Source organism: Malaya genurostris, chromosome 3 (genome assembly GCF_030247185.1).
Source record: "Malaya genurostris strain Urasoe2022 chromosome 3, Malgen_1.1, whole genome shotgun sequence".
In the NCBI taxonomy this organism is placed as follows: Eukaryota; Metazoa; Arthropoda; class Insecta; order Diptera; family Culicidae; genus Malaya; species Malaya genurostris.
This window is the reverse complement of record NC_080572.1, coordinates 263,145,360-263,169,661: the sequence shown is the minus strand read 5'-3', so window position 1 is coordinate 263,169,661 and position 24,302 is coordinate 263,145,360. Positions and strand designations below refer to the sequence as shown.

General features: G+C 38.9%; 1 protein-coding gene and 1 long non-coding RNA gene across 16 annotated transcripts in view; both read right to left on the bottom strand.

The window, feature by feature from the left end:
- The window catches only part of LOC131439510 (supervillin), a 645,906-nt gene that overhangs the window by 214,007 nt on the left and 407,597 nt on the right, over nt 1–24,302 (bottom strand). For 13 of the 15 annotated variants that reach the window (XM_058610622.1, XM_058610619.1, XM_058610621.1 and 10 more), the window contains one exon: nt 16,301–18,587. In XM_058610622.1, the coding sequence (XP_058466605.1) occupies nt 16,301–18,587 (2,287 nt within the window). Of the gene's footprint in view, nt 1–16,300; nt 18,588–19,464; nt 19,487–24,302 lie in introns of those variants that run through there. The other 2 variants (XM_058610632.1, XM_058610633.1) reach the window with 2 other exon arrangements.
- Nucleotides 10,737–11,892, bottom strand: LOC131439531 (uncharacterized). Its single transcript, XR_009231138.1, has 3 exons — nt 11,195–11,892; nt 10,946–11,117; nt 10,737–10,868 (listed from the first exon to the last, which is right to left on the bottom strand). It is a non-coding gene; the product is annotated as an uncharacterized LOC131439531 (long non-coding RNA).

The window sequence follows — 24,302 nt, the reverse complement described above, 5'->3', positions numbered from 1 at the left end:
AGTGCACAAATCAAATCAAACAGTTCTAGGTTCTGATATTTACCTTCGATTTGCGAGCAAGAAATCCTAATAGTTCTTTAGAAAATTGTGATTTTGTGTGATGCTCTCAATCGTTGTCCACTTTTCGTTGTTTTTTCACCAATGCAAACAACTGGAAGCTGTGACGTAATCGCTCTTGTCGGAAGCGAAACTAGCTTTGCAAACGACACAAAATACATCTGCTCGCAGTGGCGATAGAATCCAAACTGATCCAATTTTTGTTGAGAGGCTTGTTTTTACCTGATTTCGTCTGTAGCTTTTTCACTAATGGGCGGTCCTAACGGCTATAAAAATAGCCGCATAAAGAATTTTAATGTCGATTATTTCATTTCGGATTTGCATAATTTATTGAAAGAAACTATCAATATGCTGAAGGGATTCGTTTCTAGCATTCAGAAGGGTCAAATTGCGTAATTCTCTACGACATTAAACACTGGAACATTTTTCGCAAAAACAAAGAAGGCATCACTTGATCTCGATTACTGTGAATTTCACACAGCGGAAAGTGCACAATTCTAACCAAACTGTTCTAAATTTGCACTAAACTGAGGATATTTCCCTTCGATTTGCGAACAACAAATCCTAATAGTTCTTTAGAAAACTTTTAGAGCCATTAGAACGGCTGATTTTGTGTAATGCTCTCCACCGTTGTTTTTTCACCAATGCAAATGACTGGCAGCTGTGACGTAATCGCTCTTGCCGAAAGCGAAACTAGCTTTGCAATCGACATAAAATACATCTGCTTGCAGTGGCGATAGAATCCAAACTGATCCAATTTTAGTTGAGAGGTTTCTTTTTACGTGATTTCGTCTGTAGCTTTTTCACTAATGGGCGGTCCTAACGGCTATAAAAATAGCCGCATACAGAATTTTAAGGACCAAATTGTGGAACTCACTACGATATTAAACCCTGTTCGGAACATTTTCTCGAACGATTTGTTGTACAGCAGCAGATATTTTGTTCTCTTCCTCAGAACGCGTTCTGATTTGCTGGTGTTGACATGGGTCAAATGTGACAGGTTTTTCAATAGTGTACTATTGAAATACTTCAATGCTGTTGCTGTACACGTTTAGGTTGAAAAATTTCGATTCTATTGGTGATTATATAAATCTTTTCACAGATCACTGAGCTATGAGCTTTAAAAATACGAGAAAGGCAAACGCGCCTTATGAATTATCCTCTTTGATACTCGTTTATACCAAACATTTCAGAAAAGTTTAATTTTGAATTATTTGAGATTATGTCACACAACTGAATATTTGATCATAAAATTGTGATCATATTTCCGATGGCATGTAGCAAAAATTATGTTGATTCGTTAGATACAACAAGAGATATTCATGATCAAAAAATTATCACTCTCTCAGAGGGTAAATTTTGAAAAGGCACCCGATAGTAAAGTAAGTCGTACTCACGACAAAAAAAAAAGCTCGAAAATAGCGTCGAAAGAAGAGAAGTGCAAAAAGTAATTGTGTGCGGTCGCAACGAAAATCCGGAGCTGTCAGCAAGAAAACTTGCAAAAAATCTGGTTTTTATACAAGCACTTTTTACAACTTCTTAAATCATTCGATATTCGTTTAACAACATCCAGGAAGGTTAAGATCGAAATAGAACGCCAATTTTGCAGAAGAGAGCAGATCTTTCGGTAAGTACGATTGTTAGAGAAATAGAACAGTATCCAACTTCCGTGCATACTTCCAAGTGCCGGTAAAGTATGAAGTCGTTCAAGGTGAAAACTGTGCCGAACTCGCAAGTTGTATTACGAATATTGGACGAAGTTTTCCTGTGTGATGATACATATGTGATGAAAGACTTTAATCAGCTTCCCGGAATGTATTTTCATACTGCCATGCAATTGAATGGCGTAGAGCAGCATTTCAGGATGTAGAAAAATACCGTTTCCCAAAAAATATTTGGTTTGGCAGGCAATATGCAGCTGTGGTCGAACAAGCCAAAGCTTCATCAATACCGGAACAGTAAACAAGGAAATAAACCGTGAAGAATGTCTAACGAAGCAATTGTTACCATTCCTACGCAGCCAGACGCTCCCTCGCTATTCTGGTCTGATTTGACATCTTGTCAATACACCAAAGATGTTTTGAAATTGTATTAAGCGAATGGAGTCCATATTGCACCTAACTTGCGACCTACCGAGCGGTATTCGGCTCTCGTGAAGAGAAAACTCTCTCAATATAAACAACTGCAATAAAAAAATTCAGGTCGTGTTCGCATCTCATCCGACACAGTCGAAAATAGCTTACGGTCGGATGACAGAAGCAAAGACAATACAATGTAGTGAACAATAGAGTATACGAAATGAGCAAATACGATCTACAAAGGCTTGGAACTTGGTGTGCACAATGTCGAGTATGATAACGTGAAATACAAAATCCTCGTGTACATAATTTGTGATCAAGACTGGAGACATCCTTGTAAAACGCTGATTACATACGACAATCACCGAGAAGAAAACCGAAACCATTGACAATAATACGTTTGACAACAATAATACCACCGATGAGGCAATGGATGACGAGGCGATTCACAAACAAAGATCCCCTCAATTCTCGCTGGATGGAAATGGAAACTTTTCCCCCCTAGAAAAAGGGTGACAGCGAGATCCAATATAAAAAATAAAGCTTGTACGCAAATAGGCCTAAATAAAAACATCTTTTACATAAAAGAAACTCGAAAATCTTGAACAAAAGCACCTAGATCGGCCTGTACAGACCCTATTGGCTAGAGAAGTCTGCACCCTAATGGATGGAGTAAACTCAAGAGTTCGTAGTTTCTTCATGCAGCCTAATTAAGTAACTGTAATAAATTTTTAGATGACTAACAATGTACAGTTAAATGAATACACAATGCATTTTGGATTGAAAAACAACAAATTTGTTTTGTTCCAAATTTTATCTGTCCTGATTTTGTTGCGAACAAGCCATATTTATTGAAAAAATGATGTGACGAAAGTAGTGGCGAACGGTGAGTAGCATTTTGAGTTCTATATTTGTTAACATGTATCCGTAGTAAATTGCAAATCTACCATTTCATCTACACCTTGTCACAGTGCGCAAAGCTGCAAACTATGTCTGATTTATGTAATGGTTCCATCATTGAGCTACCGTGAAGATATAGGAAAATCATCTCCCAAGAGAAAACTTGATTAAGCAGCGCATCAGACGAGTCGGTTATCGAGCGAGTCGGTCATCGAACGAGACGGTCAACAAATTTTTTGGCCACGTGTAGCTTCGTGACAGCAAATTTCACAACTCTACAAACTCCTTGAATTTTGATTTTGTTTCAATTTGCCATTAATATCAACTATTTCTATTGGTTCTAAGTCTTGGATCACGAACTGTCGTTGTATCTGAAACCATTCCATCGATTTACTAGTTTTTCTGAAGGTCAATTCGTTGAATCAATTTAGGGCTAAAGACTGTCCCAGAAAGTATGGACGCAACCAAAAACCGCAGCCATTTCGCAATGGTTCAGAATCTGTCAATTTTTATGGCTGCGTCCTGTTGTTTACACTCTTCTCTAACCACTTGTGCAGTTGTTTATTCGTTTTCATTAGTTTATTTCGAAATGCGTTGACTTTCAGCAGAACAACGTCGAAAAATTGTGTACAAATGGTGTACAGAACGCGGACTGTCACTGAAAAAGATAGCAAAAATGGAAAGAGTAAGTGAAAAAGCCGTGCGAAATGCAAACAGGAAGTTCGGTGATGATAACACCTTTGAGGATGAACCGAAAACGGGTCGAATAAAAAGTTCCTGCTAACCCTCAGTTGGATAAACGTATACTGAAGGCGTTCGAGCAAAAAAAGGAGGTTTCAGTTCGGGATGTGGCCAAAAAAGTGGGCACTTCGAAGTCGAATGTTCTTCGTGCTAAAGAACGTTTGAATCTTCGAACCTATAAGAAGCAGAAACAACCAAACTATGGTCTGGCAAGCAATTTGTAGCTGCGGCAAGATTTCGAAACCCTTCATCACCACTGCTTCAATGAACAGCGAAATATACATCAAGGAACATTTACAAAAACGACTTCTACCCATGATTCGAAGCCACAAGGATCCTGTTGTCTTCTGGCCAGATCTTGCTTCTTGCCACTACTCAAAATCAACGGTAGAATGGTATACTACCAAAAATGTCACTTTCGTCCCAAAAGACATGAATCCACCAAATTGCCCACAACTTCGACCAATTGAGTAATTTTGGGCATTAACGAAGGCACATCTTAGGAAACATGTCTCGTCAGCCGAAACCATTCAACAGTTCGAAAAAGATTGGAAAAAAGTGTGAAAACTTGTCGCCAAGAAGTCTGTACGGAATTTAATGAGGAACGTTCGCAAGAAGGTGCGCCAGCTAGTCAACAATGGCTAAGTAGCAAATGTTGAGAATAATATTCTGTTGTTGTAATCTAATGTTATCAGTATATCGAATAAAATTTGAATATCTAACACTTGTAAATTATTTACAGCGAAATCATAGTGCGTCCATACTTTCTGGGACAGTCTTTAGCATGCAGTGTATCACTTTTTTCAAGAGACATCATGGCGGGTTTAGAGCTAAGTAAGTGTCATTTGCGGTAAGCGTTGCATCTATTCTGGAAAACCGAGATAAAGTGAGACAGAAATTTACCGTTTTTATCCTGGAAACTTAGGAAGCGGAATATATCCATAAAATCTATGTGTTCAAACAGTTCTGGATGTTATGAACGCTCCCGAAGGCCAAATTGATATTAAAGACTAGGAATTGCTACATCATTGAGTGTGACACAAAATGCCATTTCTCTTCACTCGAATGGACATTTGAAACTTATCCAAAAGTTCGAAAATTGAGTATAGTGCGAGTTGAAGCTGGATGATATCGAACGACGAGGTCCGAAATACTGCGAGAGCGGTAGAAGAAGAAGTCGTTTTTGCTTCGTGCCGTGTACGAGCTGCTTCCGGTCGAAACTAATTAGTTTCTAGTTAAAATAGAGTTCGGGCGTAATATGAGAGCATAATCAACATTGATTCCGTCATTAAGAAAATTTCCGATTTGCAAGCGATTTGTAGTTGCGGACAAAAAACTCAATTTTTTGTTACAAATTCTGGATAGATTTGATTGACAGCCATTATAATCCAGAGACCCTTAAGTCGTACCGAGACAGCAAGATTTACATCGATGAGAAATTCTACCCAATCAAGAAATAATGGGCCATTGTGAGACGGAAGCCAGAAAATCTGCTTAGCATTTCAAATTGAACTGTTAGGCGGAGATGGCAATTCAATTTGAACTGCTTTGAGCACTGATGAGCCGAAGGCGAAGCACGAAGGTATCGAAACAAAATATGTACTTTTTGTACAAACCAAATAATCCTAAATCTTCAAATTCTACGGCGGCCAGTAGCCAGTCGTCATTCGTTTTCGTCTGAGAAGTCAGATAGGATATGACAATTTATAAATTGAATAAACCTTTATTTTCATTGTTAATCTGCTTTGTTCTATCTAAACAATGTCGAGGTGGAATTGACTTATTTTGTTAATTATTATTATTACAACTTCAACTTGACGTATTTTGTTCGATGTGCAGTAAAACGCAATTACACCCTGATTTGAAAAACGTATGTATAGCAACAAGAATTTGTTTCATCCGAGACGTCAGTTTAGACATCACACTTCGGTGTAAAAGCAAAAAGTGTTTTGAAAGTAGCATAAACTTTACGTCAAAGACGAAACGTAAAATTAAAACAAGAATACAGTTTAATTCTGTTAAATATCAGAATTAAACTGTATTCTTGCTTCGATTTTACGTTTCAGCTGTGAAAATGCCGTTGAAGTTAGAAAACTAACGTGCACGCATATCACGAAAATTCGAACTACTCGCACACCAAGGAGTGTCTGTGCTTGTCCAAGAGTGTTGTTTTACGCCGAATTCCATAAATTTTACTTTAGACAGCCAAACCATACTGCAACTCCCTCTCCTTCTTCATTTCTTTTTCTCCGTAACGTAAACACGTAAACACTGAGTTGCAAGAATTATATGTGTTCGTTAGATGCTCGTTTTATGGAAAATCAGATCATTTATACTATCGATCCTCTTCCCAACTTTTTAGGTGCACTTGCTACATACAAGGGACCCATAAACGAGTACACTGGGACCCAGTAAGATAATCCCATATCAGTCCCATCTTAGCATGCTGTGCTTCTCTCGCACGTGGCAAACTTTCATGTTTGATTTTCCATTCGTGTGAAATATTTAATCATTTGATATAATTAAGTTTGATGATGCAATTTTCTGAAGACAGCTCAAATAGTGACTTTGTAGGTTTCAATGCCACCAACACCCAAGAGAAATATTCTAAGATCTCTCGTTCAGCACAGTACGTTCGAGATAATCCCAATTTGAAATATCCGCATATGACTACATCTGATTTTGGACAAAGCTATGGGAAATGAGCTGATTCTTTTCATAAAGTTGTTGCTTCGTATGATGGAATTGTTAGTATAAATGGGAGCAATACGTTTGATTCTGAAGGAAACTTTGGCGAGGAACTGAGATCGAAATGCAGAATTATCGCACCGGCTTTATCCAAAGATCGATTTAATGATAGCTTATCTTACATTATCTAAATTTTTGCATGCACTGCCAGCGCTGAATATTTTTTACAGTGGCCAGAAGAAAACATTTAATGCAACCTGTACCTTTTTTAGTCACTAAAACGTGATTATCAATGCGTGGGACAGATATGCGAATACTTTTCATATGGGACAAACCTGATTTGATATTGTTTTAAAATTTTACTGAACTAACCCAAAATTATTTTTGCTATTTCTGAAAGAAGGGTAAAATAGACGTTAACCGTCGGGTTAACGCAAAAGTGACCAAAACCCATATGGGACTGATATGCGAGTATAGGTAGTGTACTCGTCAAGAAGTTTCAATTCTCGTCAAATTCGATCAATTTCACCCAAGATCCTCCTACTCGAAACACTTGCTACTCCTTCTTCACACATGGAAAAACCCTTATGACTACTTTCAAAGTACAAGCACTATCTGTGCCAAGTTTGGATGATCCGGCGTAATGCTGGACCAAGAGACTCAAAACATACAATTGTATCGTATCATCAATACTTATGTGTGTGTGGGTATTATCCACTATACGAGCACACAAAAATACACAAAAAAGTTCAAGTAGCTCTCAAAGACTCGCATTTTTTTATATTATTTATTTTATTCCATATACTGTCATTATGAATTGTATCAATTTGATACCTATGAATCGAAGTGTCACATTTTTGGTAGCGGCTTCCGAAACCACAGAAATCTGTCAAAAAGTTTTTTTCATTGATTATGTGAAAATAGCACCTGAGCCATGAATTTACTTTTTTGGAATTTGAATTTGTAGTTGGCAATTGTATAAATTTGATATAAAAAATCGATTCGGATTGAAATTTTAGATACTTTTTACAGAGTAACTAAAATTATTTATTTATTTATTTATTTATTTATTATTCCTTCATCTGACCAGATATAGTCTACATGAAGCATTGGAAGGGGAAAAGCCCAATTGAAGATCCAAACAGAAACTATCTTCAATTTGGCATAAAAACCCCTTCTTCTTTTCTAATTTCTATGGTTGGCTGAACTGACAATATAATCACATCACAAACAGTTTCATGTTACATAAATTGACATATTGGTTTTTACATAAATTCTTATACACTAAGTAAATTTCTTAAGTCTATCTTTAAAATTATCACATGAAATGGAAAAGTCGAAAAAATCATAGACATTGTTAAAAATACAACACATCCCCCTTATGGGTTCGTTCTGTCCATAATCAGTACGTTGATGGTCAAGTTTTAAAAAGTTCCACGATCTTAAAGTTCTAGGTGGTACGTTAATATTAACTCGAGAAAGTATATATGGAGCGTCAATTTGACCGATTAATAATTTTCCAATAAAAGCGGCCCTAAAGATATTCCTTCTTTTGGCAAGCGTGTCCATACCAAGCAATCTGCAGCGATCTGTATAGGGTGGTAATTCTGTAGGGTTACGCCATGGCAGAGATCTTAGAGCATAACGAATGAACCTAGCTTGAACTGTTTCAATTCGGTTAATCCAGACATCTATGTAAGGACTCCAAACTACAGATGAAGTTTCAAGGACTGATCGCACAAGGGTGAAGTACAATGATCGAAGACAATATGGATCTTTGAACTCTTTTGCTATTTTGAATATGAATCCAAGATTTCGGTTGGCTTGAGCAATAATATGACAGTAGTGGTCTCTGAAGGACAGCTGTGTATCCAGTAGTACACCAAGATCTCTGACAACTGATACTCTCTCGAGACGTTCTCCGGAAACAGTGTAGCTCCAAACAACAGGCTTTTTCTTGCGTGTGAAGGTAATTACAGAACATTTGGATGCACTTAGCGTCAATCGGTTACGCGTACACCAATCACAGAAAACATCGAGCTGTTTTTGCAAAACAATGCAGTCCTCTTCGGATCGAATGATGAGGAAGAGTTTTAGATCATCTGCATAAATAAGCTTACATCCTGGTGGCAGGATAAAGCAAATATCATTAAAAAATAAAGAAAACAGCAAAGGTCCTAGATTGCTACCCTGAGGTACGCCTGACAAGTTGGAGAAATTATCTGACTCGTTATTTCCAAGTTTGACAGAGAGAGTTCTACCAACGAGATACGATCTGATCCATTCAGTGAACGTTTTGGAAGCACCCAGTTTTCGAATTTTCGCAAGTAAAATAGCGTGATCCACGCGATCGAATGCTGCTTTGAGATCAGTATAAATCGTGTCCACCTGTGCCCCATCTTCCATACTTCGAATGCAATGCGATGTAAAATGAGCAAGGTTTGTAGCTGTAGATCTGCCTGGGAAGAATCCATGTTGATCTGTCGATATGTATGTTTTAATTTCACTGAACAGAATATTGCTCACGAGAATCTCGAATAATTTAGATCCGGCGCAGAGTGATGTAATTCCACGATAGTTTTCTACATTTTGCTTATTTCCTTTTTTAAATACGGGAAACATGTATGATTTTTTCCAGCATTGCGGAAATATTCCTTGCGAGAGCGACTGATTGAATATAAGTTTTAAGGGAGAGCACAAAGCATTTGCACATCTTTTCAATATAATAGCAGGAATGCCATCTGGACCAGACGATGATGATGACTTCAACTTATTCAATGCAGTGAGTATATCAGCGTTGGTGAACTGGATGTTATTAAGGCTTAGTACGTCACAAGGAACATCTCTTAGACCGGACTCCACCTGTGCTGAAGTAGATGGCACAGTCTCAAAAACACTTGAAAAGTGTTTCGCAAACAGCTTGCAGATTTCACCAGACAAACTTGAACTTTCATTCCCAAGAGTCATCATGGAAGGAAGACCGTTCTCCTTGCGTTTGTTATTCACAAAAGACCAGAAACGTTTTGGGTTCTGTTTAAGGTTGGCTTGAATCTGTAGAACATGTCTCGAATAAAGGAAGCGATTATACGCCTTATAATTGTTGCTGGCATGAGTGAATTCCCGTTTGGTAGTAGGATTACGTCGAATTGTATAGTGCCGAAGTGCAGCTGCTCTTAAACGTTTTAGTTGACGAAGGTGTCGATTTGACCAAGGTGGTTTTGGTCGAGGACGAGGGGCTGGTACATGTAGTCTAAACAAATAGTTGAGCACAGATGTAAACCTTTCCACCGCTACATTGACGTCTTTTGCATTGTCCAAGAGTAATTCCCAATCGATTGACTCCAATGAACTATTAAGTTTAAGAAAATCGGTTTTAAAAAAATCAAATTCTACATCTTCGACCACATCATTGAAACAGATTTTTTGGTAGCATGTTAATTCAGCCAACAGAGGAGGATGATGGCAATCTATACCAACAAGTGCTTCATCAGCTTGACGCACGTGACAGTTCGCTAACGCTTCCTCGTTAACGAACAAAAGATCCAAAGTGCGATTCAATGCATTAGTCACTGTACAAATTTGAATCATGTTCAATAAAGACATCCCGTCTAACAGAGTGCTACTAGATCCCGACACGACTGAGGATGACGGATCGGCAGACGCAAATCCATAGGAAGTGTCTTTCCACACAATACCAGGTTGATTGTAATCACCAAATATTAGATGAGAGGTTGAAGGATCAAGCGAGTTTGCAACATTCATCGCGGAGTCGATATGCTGTTGTACTATGCTTGCATTAATTGCCAAATCTGGCGGAATATATACTACACCGACGCATACGTCGAAATCTTGACTACCTATGTTCACCCAAAGCTGTTCGAGAGTAATGTTACAATTTTTGTTTTCTTTAGACATTAACCTATTAGTTACAGCGATTAGTACACCACCACCTCTTGTTTTACCAAACATTTTTGGATCGCGATCGTTCCGATAAACTGTGTATCCAGGACCAAACAACTGCAGTGAGGAGATGTCATCGTTCAGCCATGTCTCGGACAGTACAATTACGTCATATTCTGCATCATAAACAGCTACGAAGAGGTCGTCGATTTTTGTGCGCAGTCCTCTCACGTTCTGATAATAGATTCTGAGTTGTGCAGTAGTTGAATCATCGTCGGGTATCTGCAATCCAGATTTGTTTTGAGGAGGTGCAGTATCGTTTGTAGCTTCAGAGGGACATATACCCTCCCTGGCTTTACCTGGAGAAAAAATCGTGGCGGCACCAGGATCTGGGATGACAGTCGATATACAAGTGATGGGTACAGAATCGGAGACATATTTTTCAAGCGTTGACGGCAAACAGTAGTTGACGACTGAGTCGGAAGCATCTGTGTCAATTGGTGGCTGCAAACGGTAGTAATTTTGAGGAGGAGCAGTATCATGTGTAGCTTCGAGAGGACATACACTCTCATTAGTTTTACCTGGAGAAAAATTCATGGCGGTATCAGGATCTAGAGAAGAAATCATGGCGGATGAATCATCTGGGATGACGGTCGACAGGCGAGAGACGGTAACTGAATCGGAAGCATCATTTTCACACAGTAAACAGGTGTTGACGGAGACGGAATCGGAAGCATCTATTTCAATCAATGGCTGCAAACAGTAGTTGTTTTAGGGAGGAGCAGTATCATGTGAAGCTTCGAGAGGACATATACCCTCGCTAGTTTTACCTGGAGAAAAAATCATGTCGATAACAGGAACTAGAGAGTAAGGCATGGCGGTATCGGAATCTGGAGATGACTTCATGGCGGCATCAAGTGATTGCTATTCAGCGCGGTGAATATATTGGCGTCTCCGTTCAACAAGTTTCTTATACACTGGGCATTCCAAACTGTATGCTTCATGTATTGTGTCCAAGTTTAATTTCTGATTTTTGTTCATCTGAGTACAGTTAGCGCAGCACACTGTTGTTGATTCGCAAACAGCCGAAGCATGTTCACCAGCACATTTAGAACATATTTGAGGATGATTGCACTCATTGCTCTTATGTCCATAGGCACAACATTTAAAACAACGCACAATCCCGAAGCATTCAAACACTCTACATCTTTCCCAACCAATGTTCACACGACCTAACTTCAGCATGGAGTCATTAGCATCAGCGTTCACCTCGATTATAAAATTGTAAGTCGTGATGTCATTACGCACTGAATTGAAACATGTAATTAATTTCAAATCAGTCAAATTAACTGCTTCATTCTGTTCCATTATACATTCCTTAAGTTCGCTTTCAGAGAGCTTATCAGCCACACCAACAATCTTCAGTCTAGGTTTCATCGGTTTTGGTACTGAGATCTCATAGTTTTCACCAAGCTTTTCTTTAACGACGGCAACTGCTGGTTCTACAGCTTCAGCACATTTTACACCAAGAATGATACTACCATTATTACCTTCGCGAACAGTATGAATTTTATTCGAAACACGATCAATATTATCACTTAGATCGCTCTTCGTTTTCTTGGCAGTTTGATTAACTACTTTCGGGCGAACAACGATTACGCATTCATTTTTACGAGATTTTATCAAAGGCACACGAAGACATCGTGTATTAACGAACGACGGTGAGCAAGAGCCATCACTGGGTGATTTTGCTGGAATAGCCGTATCATTATCGTCAGTTCTAGGCCGCTTTCGAGATCTAAGGTTTTGACTAGGGCCTCTCGGAGTGACATCTTTCCTGTTGCGATTTTTTAGCACTTCAGCAAATGATTTTTTTTCTGTATTTCCAGATAGTTCCCGCAACAAGTCACTTTTTAGGTTTCCTACTGCATTTTCTATTTGCTTGCCTATATCATATTCTAATGATTTCACCTTTTCAATCAATTCATTCTTCAACAGCTCTACATTCTCACTCATTTTTGCTAAAATGCCATTACATTTGGCTATGATTTCATTGTGACCAGATTGATGCTTGCGACAACCATGGCAAAGATATTTCAAGCCACGATTAGTTTCCATCGCTTTCAGCCCTTGTTTATCAATATCGTCAGTACATTTTAGGTGCAGTATTACATTACACGGGCCGTAACAAAACACTTTATCGCTGTCCTCTTTTATAGCTTTCGCACAGGCGCCGCATTGTAAAGTTGTCGTCATCTCGCCCGTGGTCGCTGACCCGTAGGTCACCAACCGAACAGAACAATAGGGCCACTTCTAATAAACTGTTTTAATTGTAACTTTCGGAGAAGATTCACTTAACTCAGCATATGAATATTAATCCACCAATGATGACACAGAAACCACTGAGCGTTGAACTTCACGTAGATATAAAAAACTCCATTCAACTTAACGCGGAACACAGAGAAAATGTGGTTTAAACGCGGAGATAAACTATTCGCATTCAACCTTACATTATAGCAAACAGCAGAGTAATTCCAGTAAACAAAACATAGAGGAAACAGTGGAAGTTAACTGTGAATTGCAGTATGTTCTTACCTCTATTTTCATAGTATTTTTTAAGGAGAAAGAACTAGTTCAGGAGACGATTTGTTTGCGTTGAACGTTGAGATACCAAAAGCTTGAACGTAGTTTTTACTTTGCACGAGAGGGAAGATAAATGAATGAAATTTCTAAAATACGAAAAGCCTGGAAAACAATCGCCAGAGGTAGGACCAGGGTTGCCGCATATGCAGATTTCTCTGTATTTTACAGATTTTTCAGATAAATTTGGGATCAGGATTCAAATTTTTTACCAGAAATAAAGATTTTACAGATTTTTGATAGCGTTAATTTAAAATTAAATTATTATCGAGTTAAAGCATATTAAAAAATAGTGCTGTTAATGAACGTAGTCAAATCGATATCTTGATTTTGTGGTAGTAATGGAAAGATAATAAAAGAGAATACCTAGGACGGCAAACACTACAACTAGCTACATCTGTTAATGACGTTAATAGCGCAGTTCTTTATGTTTTCGGAAAAAAATTCTGATAAGGGATAGATGATGGCCTAGGTCACAATGTGAAGTAGTTAAGATGGGAAGATTGACATTTACTTTCTAATATACGAAAGTGAAAATATGCAGAAAGAAGCTCAGGATTTTTAATTTCAGGAATTTCAATAACATTAAAAAATCAGATTAAGAAAAGTTCTGGTTTCTTTAGATTCGGGTTCTAATGACTAAATAAAGATTTGAATGTGGTAACCCTGGGCAGGACTCGTACCCGCCACATTGTCTTTACCGTAGAGATGCTCGAGATTCGTGAGATGAGATCAGCAGCAGGTAGTGATACAGGCGTGCACAGTATCATATGCACCTTGTTGCCTTCTGAAACGTGTACTCACATGGGCCAGGGTAGCTTAATTGGTAGAGCTATAAAAAGAGTCGGGCTGTAGATTTACAAGGAAACCGTTATGATAAGCTAGACAAGTCAACCAGAGTACGATCGCGGAAACTGAACACAAAGATGCTAACGTAGTTCTATTGCGATGTATAGAACTATGAACCCTTCATCAAGACAGATTTTCAATAGCTTCCGAAATGGGATTATTAAATGAAAACTGGGAGAGAAATCTCTTGTATGTCAGGCCATCTAATCCAGTGATTTGAAAAACTGAGCAACTGAGCCTGCTCAACAAGGAAATTGTGTTTCCCTTCATCAAATAACACCATTGTTCAGTTTGAGAGGATTTGGCATCATACCATTACAGGAAAAAAGGACAAGAAGTGGTAAACTGCGAACAACGTCCAGAGGAATGTCCAAGGACATGAACCCTTCCATCATGCCAGAGCTCCGACGAGAAGGAATCTCAAAAGAACGCGTAAAAAGTTATCAGCGAGATGATGTTAAAGGAAAAGAAGTGTCAAATGAAAGGCCGGCATTTTGCATTCGTTAAAATGATAACTTGAGTGAATTCTTTTTCACATTTCTGTGGAACGTTCAATTTGAACTGCCTTGTCCTAACGAATTGAAGACGAAACGTAAAGAATAGTGAAAACGATTATGTGCCTTCAGCACAGAATTGGCATTTGGCCAAATATCTCAATAAACAAACATGATTTGATTTTTTATAATAAAAAAAGTTTAACCGATTTACACACATCACTGTTTGATCAATTTTTGATGCCAACATTCCTTCATTAAGAGCATTGAGTTAAACAAAAACTTCTAATTAGGTGATAAGTCGAAGACGAAACGTTAAAATGAGAAAGATAGTCAACTGGTTATTCGTAAGACACTAAAAACCCTAATTAACCAAAATATACTTTGCCAGAAGTTCTGAATGGAAGACATTATCAACTTAGACCAAAAAACACGAAAGTATACTGCTTTTTAAACAGCATATATTCTCCATCTATTTATCTACCACAGAACCTACTTTAGGATCTGCTCCATTCTGAAGATCAGCTAAACAGATGACACACTGGACTGATTTATTTCTTCCCGAAACGATTATGGCACGTAAATCACAACAAACCGCGCTCTAACGCGTCACGTTTTAGAAACACTAAAAAAAATCTTGAAATCTAATCCCCCGGATAATGATGACTAATCGGAGACACTTGTCCAATGCATGGAGTCTCTATAATGCACCGAAGAGAGCAACTTGCTTTGGCTAAACCAAAGAACGAACCGCACTGGATAACATCAAATTCAACTGAATCGTGAGGGATCGTGAATTTTCTCAATTGCACAGAATGCGTAGGTGAATTTCCCGGTAGTGGTGGAAATCGTCGTTTATTTACTGTTCATGGTGTTTTTGGTGTAGCTCAGTTCGATGCAGTTCGTGACCAGCAGAAATCCTATCAAATAAACTGGACAAAAAATAACGTGCGTGCCACAAATCTATCTTTTCGCCGAAAATACACTCGCGATTTGGGGGAAGTACAGTGTGTCATCATCATCATCAGCCAAACTGCATTTCGATCGAATTTGCCAGGCAAAACTACATGCACTACGGGGAAACTCTGAAACGATCGGACGGACGGACGGACGGGACTCGGATTGCGATGGGTGGATAAATTTAACACCACACCAAGCTAAAAATAGAATCCCCACATTCATATGCCGTGTAAACAACACGAACGGTGCAACTGTGCATCGATAGGGCGAACGAAAAAAGAAAAAGAAAAAAAGAAAATAGAAATGACGGATCTCAAAGTACTAAAAATGAGATTGCCATTAACAAAGCGGAGCGGAAAAATGATCAACAGACTGACGACGCAGACACTGGTTCTGGTTGCTTTTGGGGTGGACGGCTAAGTAGTTTGGAGTGTTTTACACTATTTTTAGATCAGCTCGTGAGAGCTGCTCAGTGTCTAAAGTACGCGAAACTGATATGCTTCTAATCTCGCCATTAAACATATGGAAATTAGTAATGACTTTTAAAACTGAGAGCCGAAAGCAATAATCATTTTCGGCAGGATCGTAAAAGAATGACGGTTATTCTTTTACGATTTTTATTCAGACGGATTCGGTTTTTATTTATCCAGAATTTTCTATCAATCACTGCAATATTAACAAATTTAAAACAAAAACAATTTCGAAACTGAACATCAAAATGCTCTGGTGTTATGTGTGAGACACTTCATTGATTTGTGCATTATTCAAACCTTTTAGAATCATTCCGTTTGCCTCTAGGCGCCAATTCAACTGAGGTTTCCTAGTTTACGAACTTTGTTACTCACTCTGATTGTGTACTGTTTTAGCAGGAAAACAAAACGTCTCACACTGCACTAACATGGACATGAAACTCTTGTTAGTAAATTCGTGATACATGAGTCGAACCAAAAAAAATCAAACAAAATAACAGCTCCATCATTTCACTTCACTTACCTCACCATCTCCGTCGAGGTCACCGGTTGAGTCTTGAAACGGTACGATTCCCTACGTGAGCTGGCATTACCGTTGCCGCTGTTTCTCTTCGGAACCGCTCCGGAACTGGACGGACCGGATAAAAACTTTTCCATGTTTTTAATACGCTCAGCTACCGAAATGATCGGTTTTTCGATGGTCTGAACCTGAGGTACAATCGGTGCCATGGGAACCGGTTCCGGGTGTTCAAGCGAATGGCTTCGGATGAGAACGGAAGTTGATTCCGTCGAATCGGATCGATCACCGAACGAACGACGCTTGGCAGGTGAATCCGTCTTTAGGATAGATCGTTTCAGTTCTTCCGAGTCCGAATTTTCCTCGCGGCTACTCTTACGGGACGATTTCAGAATCGGACGAATTTCTTCCGATTCAGAGGAGTATTTCTTCTTGAGGATGGGTTTCGGTGTTGGTAGCGGTTGCGAATCTGATTTCAGTATCGGTCGAATTTCGTGATCGTGCTCATGTTCATTATCCAGCAGCATGTCTTGGCAAATTTCTGCTGCCGCGAGAATGACCGCTTGCGATATGGATACGTGTTTGGGTTGTTCATTGGGCGTTGATGTTGAAGAGCTGTCCGTTTTCTTCTTGAGAATTCCGTGGGAAACAACTGCATTGACAGCGGTTGTGCTTCCACTGGTAACCGAAACGTCCTCCTTCGATTCGTAACTTTTCTGTTTCAGGATACCATGCTGTGAGCCGTCTTCGAAGCTATTACGGCGCGTATGTTTCACCAAAATGCTTCGGTCATCCGGAGAATGACTGCGGCTGTATCTGCTTTCGTCCAGCGAGCAGCGTTTTTTCAGAATCCCTTGTCGGCGATTGGAACGAATCGGAGTATCCACCACGCTCGGCGAGAACGTAACCGGTGAGGCATTACTCGAAGCAGAACTATTCGATTCAACGGTTTTGCGTTTCAGGATTGACACGATATGGTTGGAAGCAGAGGATCCCGATGAGGACAGATGATTCTCTTCCATGCTTTTAGCTCTCATGATCGGCGAAAGACTCTTTTTACGTAGCGGTGAGCAGCTCTTGCGCTGACGCAAGCTTTCGAAATGCTCCACGGAGCTCATTTTGACCAGTTTCTTCTCATACGCACCCGTTCCGGTACTGTTGCTGCTCGCCGGTCTTGGTGGGTAGTCTTCATCGTTGTCCCCGATCACGATGATGTCAGTCTCATCCAGCGATTGTATAAAATGACTCTTGGGACTATTCTCGATTACGACAAACTCATCGTTGAACTTATCATCGTATAAAATTCTATTAACCGGTCTCGGTGAAGATGAATTACTTCTAATTTCTTGCAGTGCCTGACGGATCGTCAGCTCTTCGCCATCACCGTCACAATCGTCAATCACTATCGGACACAATCCGGAGGGTCCCGCCTCCACCAGATCCACCAGATCTGGCTCGGATTCGTCCGTAATCACAATTATATTGGCAGCTGCGTGTTCTTCGGCATCGTCAACGCTCAACAGATCCAACACTGCTTCCGAAGGCACCAGCTCTGGTAGACTCTGTTGCTCATCCAATTCCAATGGCACATTCTGTTCATCCAGCACTTCCAATTCGTTCTCTGAAGCGGAACGCAGCGATGGTCTTCTAACTTCGTACTTTTCCAGTGTAGGCGATTTTAGCATTTGACTAAATTTAGAATATTGTTGCACAAGCGGGGATTCGGGTTGAACGTCCGCATCCTGCTCGCTACCGGCAGTGGAAACTCTGCTATCTACTCTAACGGCTAACCGATTACTACTGCTGTCGCGATTGTCAGTCAATCCAACTGACGGTTCTCGGGTCGATGCTACACTCGAACTGGACAAATGCAGCAAACGAGGTGGACTTTTAAGCAGCAGCAGCGGAAGTTTTCCGGCTGGTGATGGAGTTTTACTGACCGGTCGTGGTGAGAATCTCGATGGACTCGAAGGAACTGATGAAGCAGCCCGGCTAGTCACAACAGAAACCAACGAAGGCGTCGGTGACTGCAGTAGGGAGTTGCTACCAGACTGACGCAACGGCGAATACTTCGATCGTGGAGATGCTGCTGGTGTTACGGACGCCACCGGAGGTGACACCGCCGTCGGAACGGGCACAACGAATGTCGGTTTCTCCGAGGAGCTCGATTTTCGTGGCGATTTACTTTTGGAATCCGATGAGGTACGGCTTCGAGGTTTGGTCGTGCTTTCCGGGCTTGACGGATGAGCGCTTCCCGATTTGTGGCGACGCTGCCGTTCAGCCGAACTGGTGCCTAAAACAATAGAAGAAAAGCATTAGAGATCGGACGTAATGGTTCAGTTACGTTCAGTAAGGAACAGTCTGCAGACTAGGATATTTACATGGTGGAATTGAGGCAGTTTGAAGTGGTCTTTCGAACACTTTCTACTTTAAACTCAAATCGAATGGGCTTATACAAATGAATGTTGAAGCAATTATTTTACAAGTTTCACATCAGTGGTAACTCTGTCACATCTGTTGTTTATGATCTAATCTTATCTTTGAATACCTCTTCCGAACAAAACGAGTGCATCATTAAAATTGAAAATTTCTGCCCTCAGATGTTTTAAAATGAAACTTACTTAATGATTAAATAGACTAAGATCAATTATGAACACTTATGATAATTTATCAACAACCTATATCCTCAATTTTTCGATTAAATAAAAACAGAATAGAAAATTTGAATCTTTTTTGAGCATTATTGTTTCTGTTTGTTGAATTCTGTGCTCGAGGCAGTCAAAATTTCTGACTTCTATGAGTCCAAATGTTTTGGTGAATGGTAATAAAAAAATTTTTTGATTTAAATGACTAAACTCGAATTCGTTTACCACCTCGATGCCAATTTTTTTCCTTCGAAAATCTAACATCGCAAACTATATTTACAACTATACACATCAGTAGACCCATCCTTCCAAATCGCTGGAGGGGAGGTAGACCTGTTTGAGAGTTATTTCGTAATTTTATAGATAATCTCATGACAGCATGTTGGACAATCAACAATGTTTTAAAGATTTATAGAGTTCAACCAAACGGTCGAATACCTTACATTGATCTAATGAACGCATGTTCTAGGTAATCTCGAAATCACCTTAATTTTTCATCAAACAAAACTAAACAATCAATTTTACCGAGCATTTAAACCAGACTTTAATCATTATTTCTACGAGTGCACATCATTGGTGTCAAATCCTTTGCTCATAACTTTCGATTGTTACTTGCCGCTACCGGGATGCCGAAGTGGGTTCAAAATCTCAATGTGTCTGAAATTCAGAACGTTGAAGTGAAAAAGAAATATCAGTGATCCGAGGTGACTTCTTGGCAAAATGCCACACGTGAACAGAAACGCTTCTAACTATCGATTGCTCATGCGCATGCTTCACAAAGGTTCGAAAAGGTGTGTTGGATTTGGCGACGATAGTGCCTGAAGTCAAACGAAAGCAGACAAGCCTTTCTAGATAGTGACTAGCTGGCAAGTTTTCAGAAATATCAACTGTAAAGGATTGAAGATTCGCCAAAATCAATGTGCATGGCGAAAATTCATGCTGTTAATAGAAAGTATACTACTCACAGTGGCAGAATATGGTATTCAAAGGGGGTATTCCCGTTATTCGGTTTAAAAACAATCGAAAAAAACAGAAGATTGTTTACAAGACTTCGACGGAAAGTAGGAAGAATGTATGTTAAGTTCAGAAATCGTAGACAACCGTAATAACTAGTAAAATCTGTGATAAAACTTTAAACGAGATTTTCTCAGAATCAATTTTACTCAACTTGGTCTCTTTCCTCTTCTGGCAAGATTTCTTGAAAACGGTCTTACAGCATTTTAAGTGTAATAAATCAAATTTTCGCCATGATTTAAGGAGAAAGAAGAACTACTTTCATGATGATACAACATAACTAAGACTTTTATTAAATAAAATTAGAAAAGAAAAAAAGGAAAAATTGATAAGCGTCGTTTATCTCGTAACGGCTTTTCTACTGAGTAAAATGACATCTCATATGCTAATTTCAGATGACTCAAACGGAAACAATCCCAAATTATATAGTAAGTAACGGTACTCATTTTGACGAATCTTCAGAAATTACTCTGATTAGGCATAAGTTTAAGAGTACCGTTTGGTAAAAGCTACAATTATCCTTGTGTATCTGATAACTAACCGACAGTCTGTAACCAATTTGATTACACTGTTGAATGTAGTAACGTCAAACAACTAAAATCGAAACGTTACTTTTGTGAAAATGAATTTCAAGGATAAAATCAGTACCAGAGAAAGTGTACACGATTTTTTGCGTATCGAATAAAAATTTATCTTAGTATGCTTTGCGAAATTGAAGTATGTTCATCATGAGCACTGTTGGAAAAATCATGATTAGAAAAAGTTCGTTTCATTATCACTCGTGAATAAATCAGTTCAAGAGATTTTCTAAAAAATACTCAGTGACTGGAAAAATCACTCCCGAGATTTCATTCATGAAACAAACATCCAGCAAACTCTGAAACTCAAAGCTTACAAGTGTTTTTTTGTGTCAGCGAAACTTGATGACGATTTTTCACTCACAGAAATATCACTAAAGAGACAATCGAAAGGGAGAGGAGTCTCCGATGATATTCCTACGCTGAATCTCCACTGCACTTTAATTCGACACCGAAGTGATTCGTGCAAAATTTAATTATAATATTTTCATCAATAAAAAAAACAATAATTATAATATTTTCATCAAAAAAATACTTCGCAACTAAAACGCAACTGAGAAACAAGGATTGCGATATTTTCGATGCACGTTGGGTGATCAATATGAAGCACATTTTTTGTGACAGTTGTTGAATCGCTGATCTGTTGATAAGTGAATCAATAGTAGTTCGAATTTGTTAATTTTGGACATTGGTTCAGTATGAAAAACTGTATTTTGTTTCTCCAGGGACTCTAATGATAGACTTTTTAGAGAGTTTTAGAGGGAGAATATCAAAGGAGCATGTAAATAAATGTAGTTTGTCAATTTATATGCGTCAGAGCGCTCAAATTGTTGAAAATTTACAATTTGTACCTTTCAGGAATGTTCCTTTAAGACTCCTTATCGCCAGAGTTGGAAAAAATACCAGTTTCGATACGGCAAGGTATACGAAGTTTCAACACATGTTCTCGTTTGATGTTCACCGTGATCGATATCACAATCAGTTTTTTGGTTCGCAATAAAATGAGTACTAGGTAAAAGAATACTAAATGAAGGTTCTATGAAAATATTCAATATGGATCGTGATTATCAATGTGATTATGTCAATTTTTCAGTTTTCACAACTGATAGTGAATACAGCGACAGGGAGAGGTTTATTTCCACCTGATTGATTAACATTCATACACTATTTACATTAATCCTAATAAAACGCTATTTAGCATCAATTTGATTCATAGAATAACATAACAGAAGGGCAGAGTTTTGCTGTCTTGAACATACAACAGACGCAGGGTTTGAATGGTGCGTTTGAATTGACGTTGCGATATTCAAGCTAAATTGAGTAATATTTTATGCCTAAATGCTTTGTAATTATATTATATTAAAGACTGTCCCAGTAAACCGCTGCCATTACGCAATGGTTCAGAATCTGTCAATTTTTATGGCTGCGTCCTGTTGTTTACACTCTTATTTAACCATTTGTGCAGTTGTTTATTCGTTTTCATTAGTTTGTTTCGAAATGCGTGGACTTTCAGCAGAACAACGTCGAAAAATTGTGTACAATTTTGTGGTGCACAGAAAGCGGACTGTCACTGATAAAGATAGCAAAAGTGGAAGGAGTAAGTGAAAAAGCCGTGCGAAATGCAATCAGTAAGTTTGGTGAGGATAACACCTTTGAGGATAAACCGAAAACGGGTCGAAAAAAAGGTCCTGCTAACCCTCAGTTGGATAAACGTATACTGAAGGCGTTCAAGCAAAAGAAGGAGTTCAGTTCGGGATGTGGCCAAAAAAGTGGGCACTTCGAAGTCAAATGTTCTTCGTGCTAAAGAACGTTTGAATCTTCGAACCTATAAGAAGCAGAAACAACCAAAACGTAGTCCGAAACAAGAAGCATCGATCAGGCCGAGGGTTCGAAAGCTGAACAATACGATTCTTGCTGGAAATTTGAACTACATAATCATGGACGACGAAACCTACGTGAAACTCGATGACAAATCCTTGCCGGGACCACAATATTATACGGTGCGAGAAGGGCAAGTGTTAAACCAGTCCGAGGCATCGATTGAAGTCGAAAAATTTGGTAAGAAAGCTATGGCCTGGCAAGTAATTTGTAGCTGCGGTAAGATTTCGAAACCCTTCTTCACCACTGCTTCAATGAACAGCGAAATATACATCAAGGAATGTTTACAAAAACGACTTCTACCCATGATTCGAAGGCACAAGGATCCTGTTGTCTTCTGCCAAGATCTTGCTTCTTGTCACTACTCGAAATCAACGGTAGAATGGTATACTACCAAAAATGTCACTTTCGTCCCAAAGACTCAACAAATTGAGGAATTTTGGGCATTAACAAAGGCACATCTTAGGAAACATATCTCGGCAGCCGAAACCATTCAACAGTTCGAAAAAGATTGGAAAAAGTGTTCGCGAGAAGGTGCGCCAGCTAATCTACAATGGCTAAGTAGCAAATGTTGAGAATAATATTCTGTTGTTGTAGTCTAATATTATCAGTATATCGAATAAAATTTGAATATCTAACACTTGTGAATTATTTACAGCGAAATCAAAGTGCGTCCATACTTTCTGGGACAGTTTTTATATTATCATTCTCACTATTATTGATCACAGAATGGATGTTAATATTATTTTCTGTTTTTATTGATGAGATGGTCGGGTTTCGAGTATCGACAGGTACGGGTCGGGTTCGGGTTTGGAAGAAAATTTATTCTCGGGTTCGGGTCAGGTACGGGTATTTTTTTTTCATTTTCAATCGAGTACGTGCCGGGTTCGGGTTCAAGAAACTGCTTACCCGACTATTTCTTTCGACCACCACGGTATTGCTCAATAACTTTCGAATACAACACCACTATTGATCCACTAATCAACCAACAGAGCAAGAGCTGAAAATTCGCCATTTTTCTTTCATTTCAGCCATTCGTTTTCCAAAAATCGTTTGTTTGAGAATTGTATCAGATATACTCAATATGAGAACTTTTTTTCTTGAATATCATCGCAGAAAATGTTCGCTACTGAACTACTTTTTTTGCCATATGAGATCAGTTTCAGTGAGACTCGCACACAATAATAGTCAATTGATTTAGGAGAAATTGCTCTCTCCGACTGCGCAGGTTTAATCTCAATTGACTAAACGAATTTGTATGAAAGCTTACATTATTGAACATCATTTACAAGAAGTAATGCGAACTTGGAGTCGCAGCAGTTTCAAAGTCATGTCGAAAATCGCAAGGCCTGCATTGAAGAAATATTGGACATTTCTGATGTAGTAACTTTTTGAGCAAGGGTTCCCTTGAAGTGTGTTTGGTCCACCTCCGTACCAAAAAAAAATACCCGGTTTAAGTTCGGTCTGTTCAGAGCTATTCTACCAAAATCTGATAACCGAAAGACAGTTGAAATTTACCGCCGTGAACTCCAGAAGTATGTAAGGAAGATGTTCGGAAACAACCATGAGAATTATGTGCTTCAAAAGAATTTTGACTCCAAACACCGGAGTTGAAGCAATCTTCATAACAGATAATTCTGTATGAATGGCAACTCTGTTGGTGAACGAAAAAAATATACACAGTCCAGATGACAGACAGGATGTTTTTGATAGGGTAACGTGGCGCCATCATGACATATGTGAGTACTGTCCCAACTAAAGGAATATTCGAAATGACCGTTAAAATAATTAAAGAATCCAATTTGAGTAGCCTGCCTATTAGCAGCCCCTGTCAGCTTGGAGCGAAATCAATCTTCAGTTCAACAACGCCATCGCACGGCATCACATTCAAGA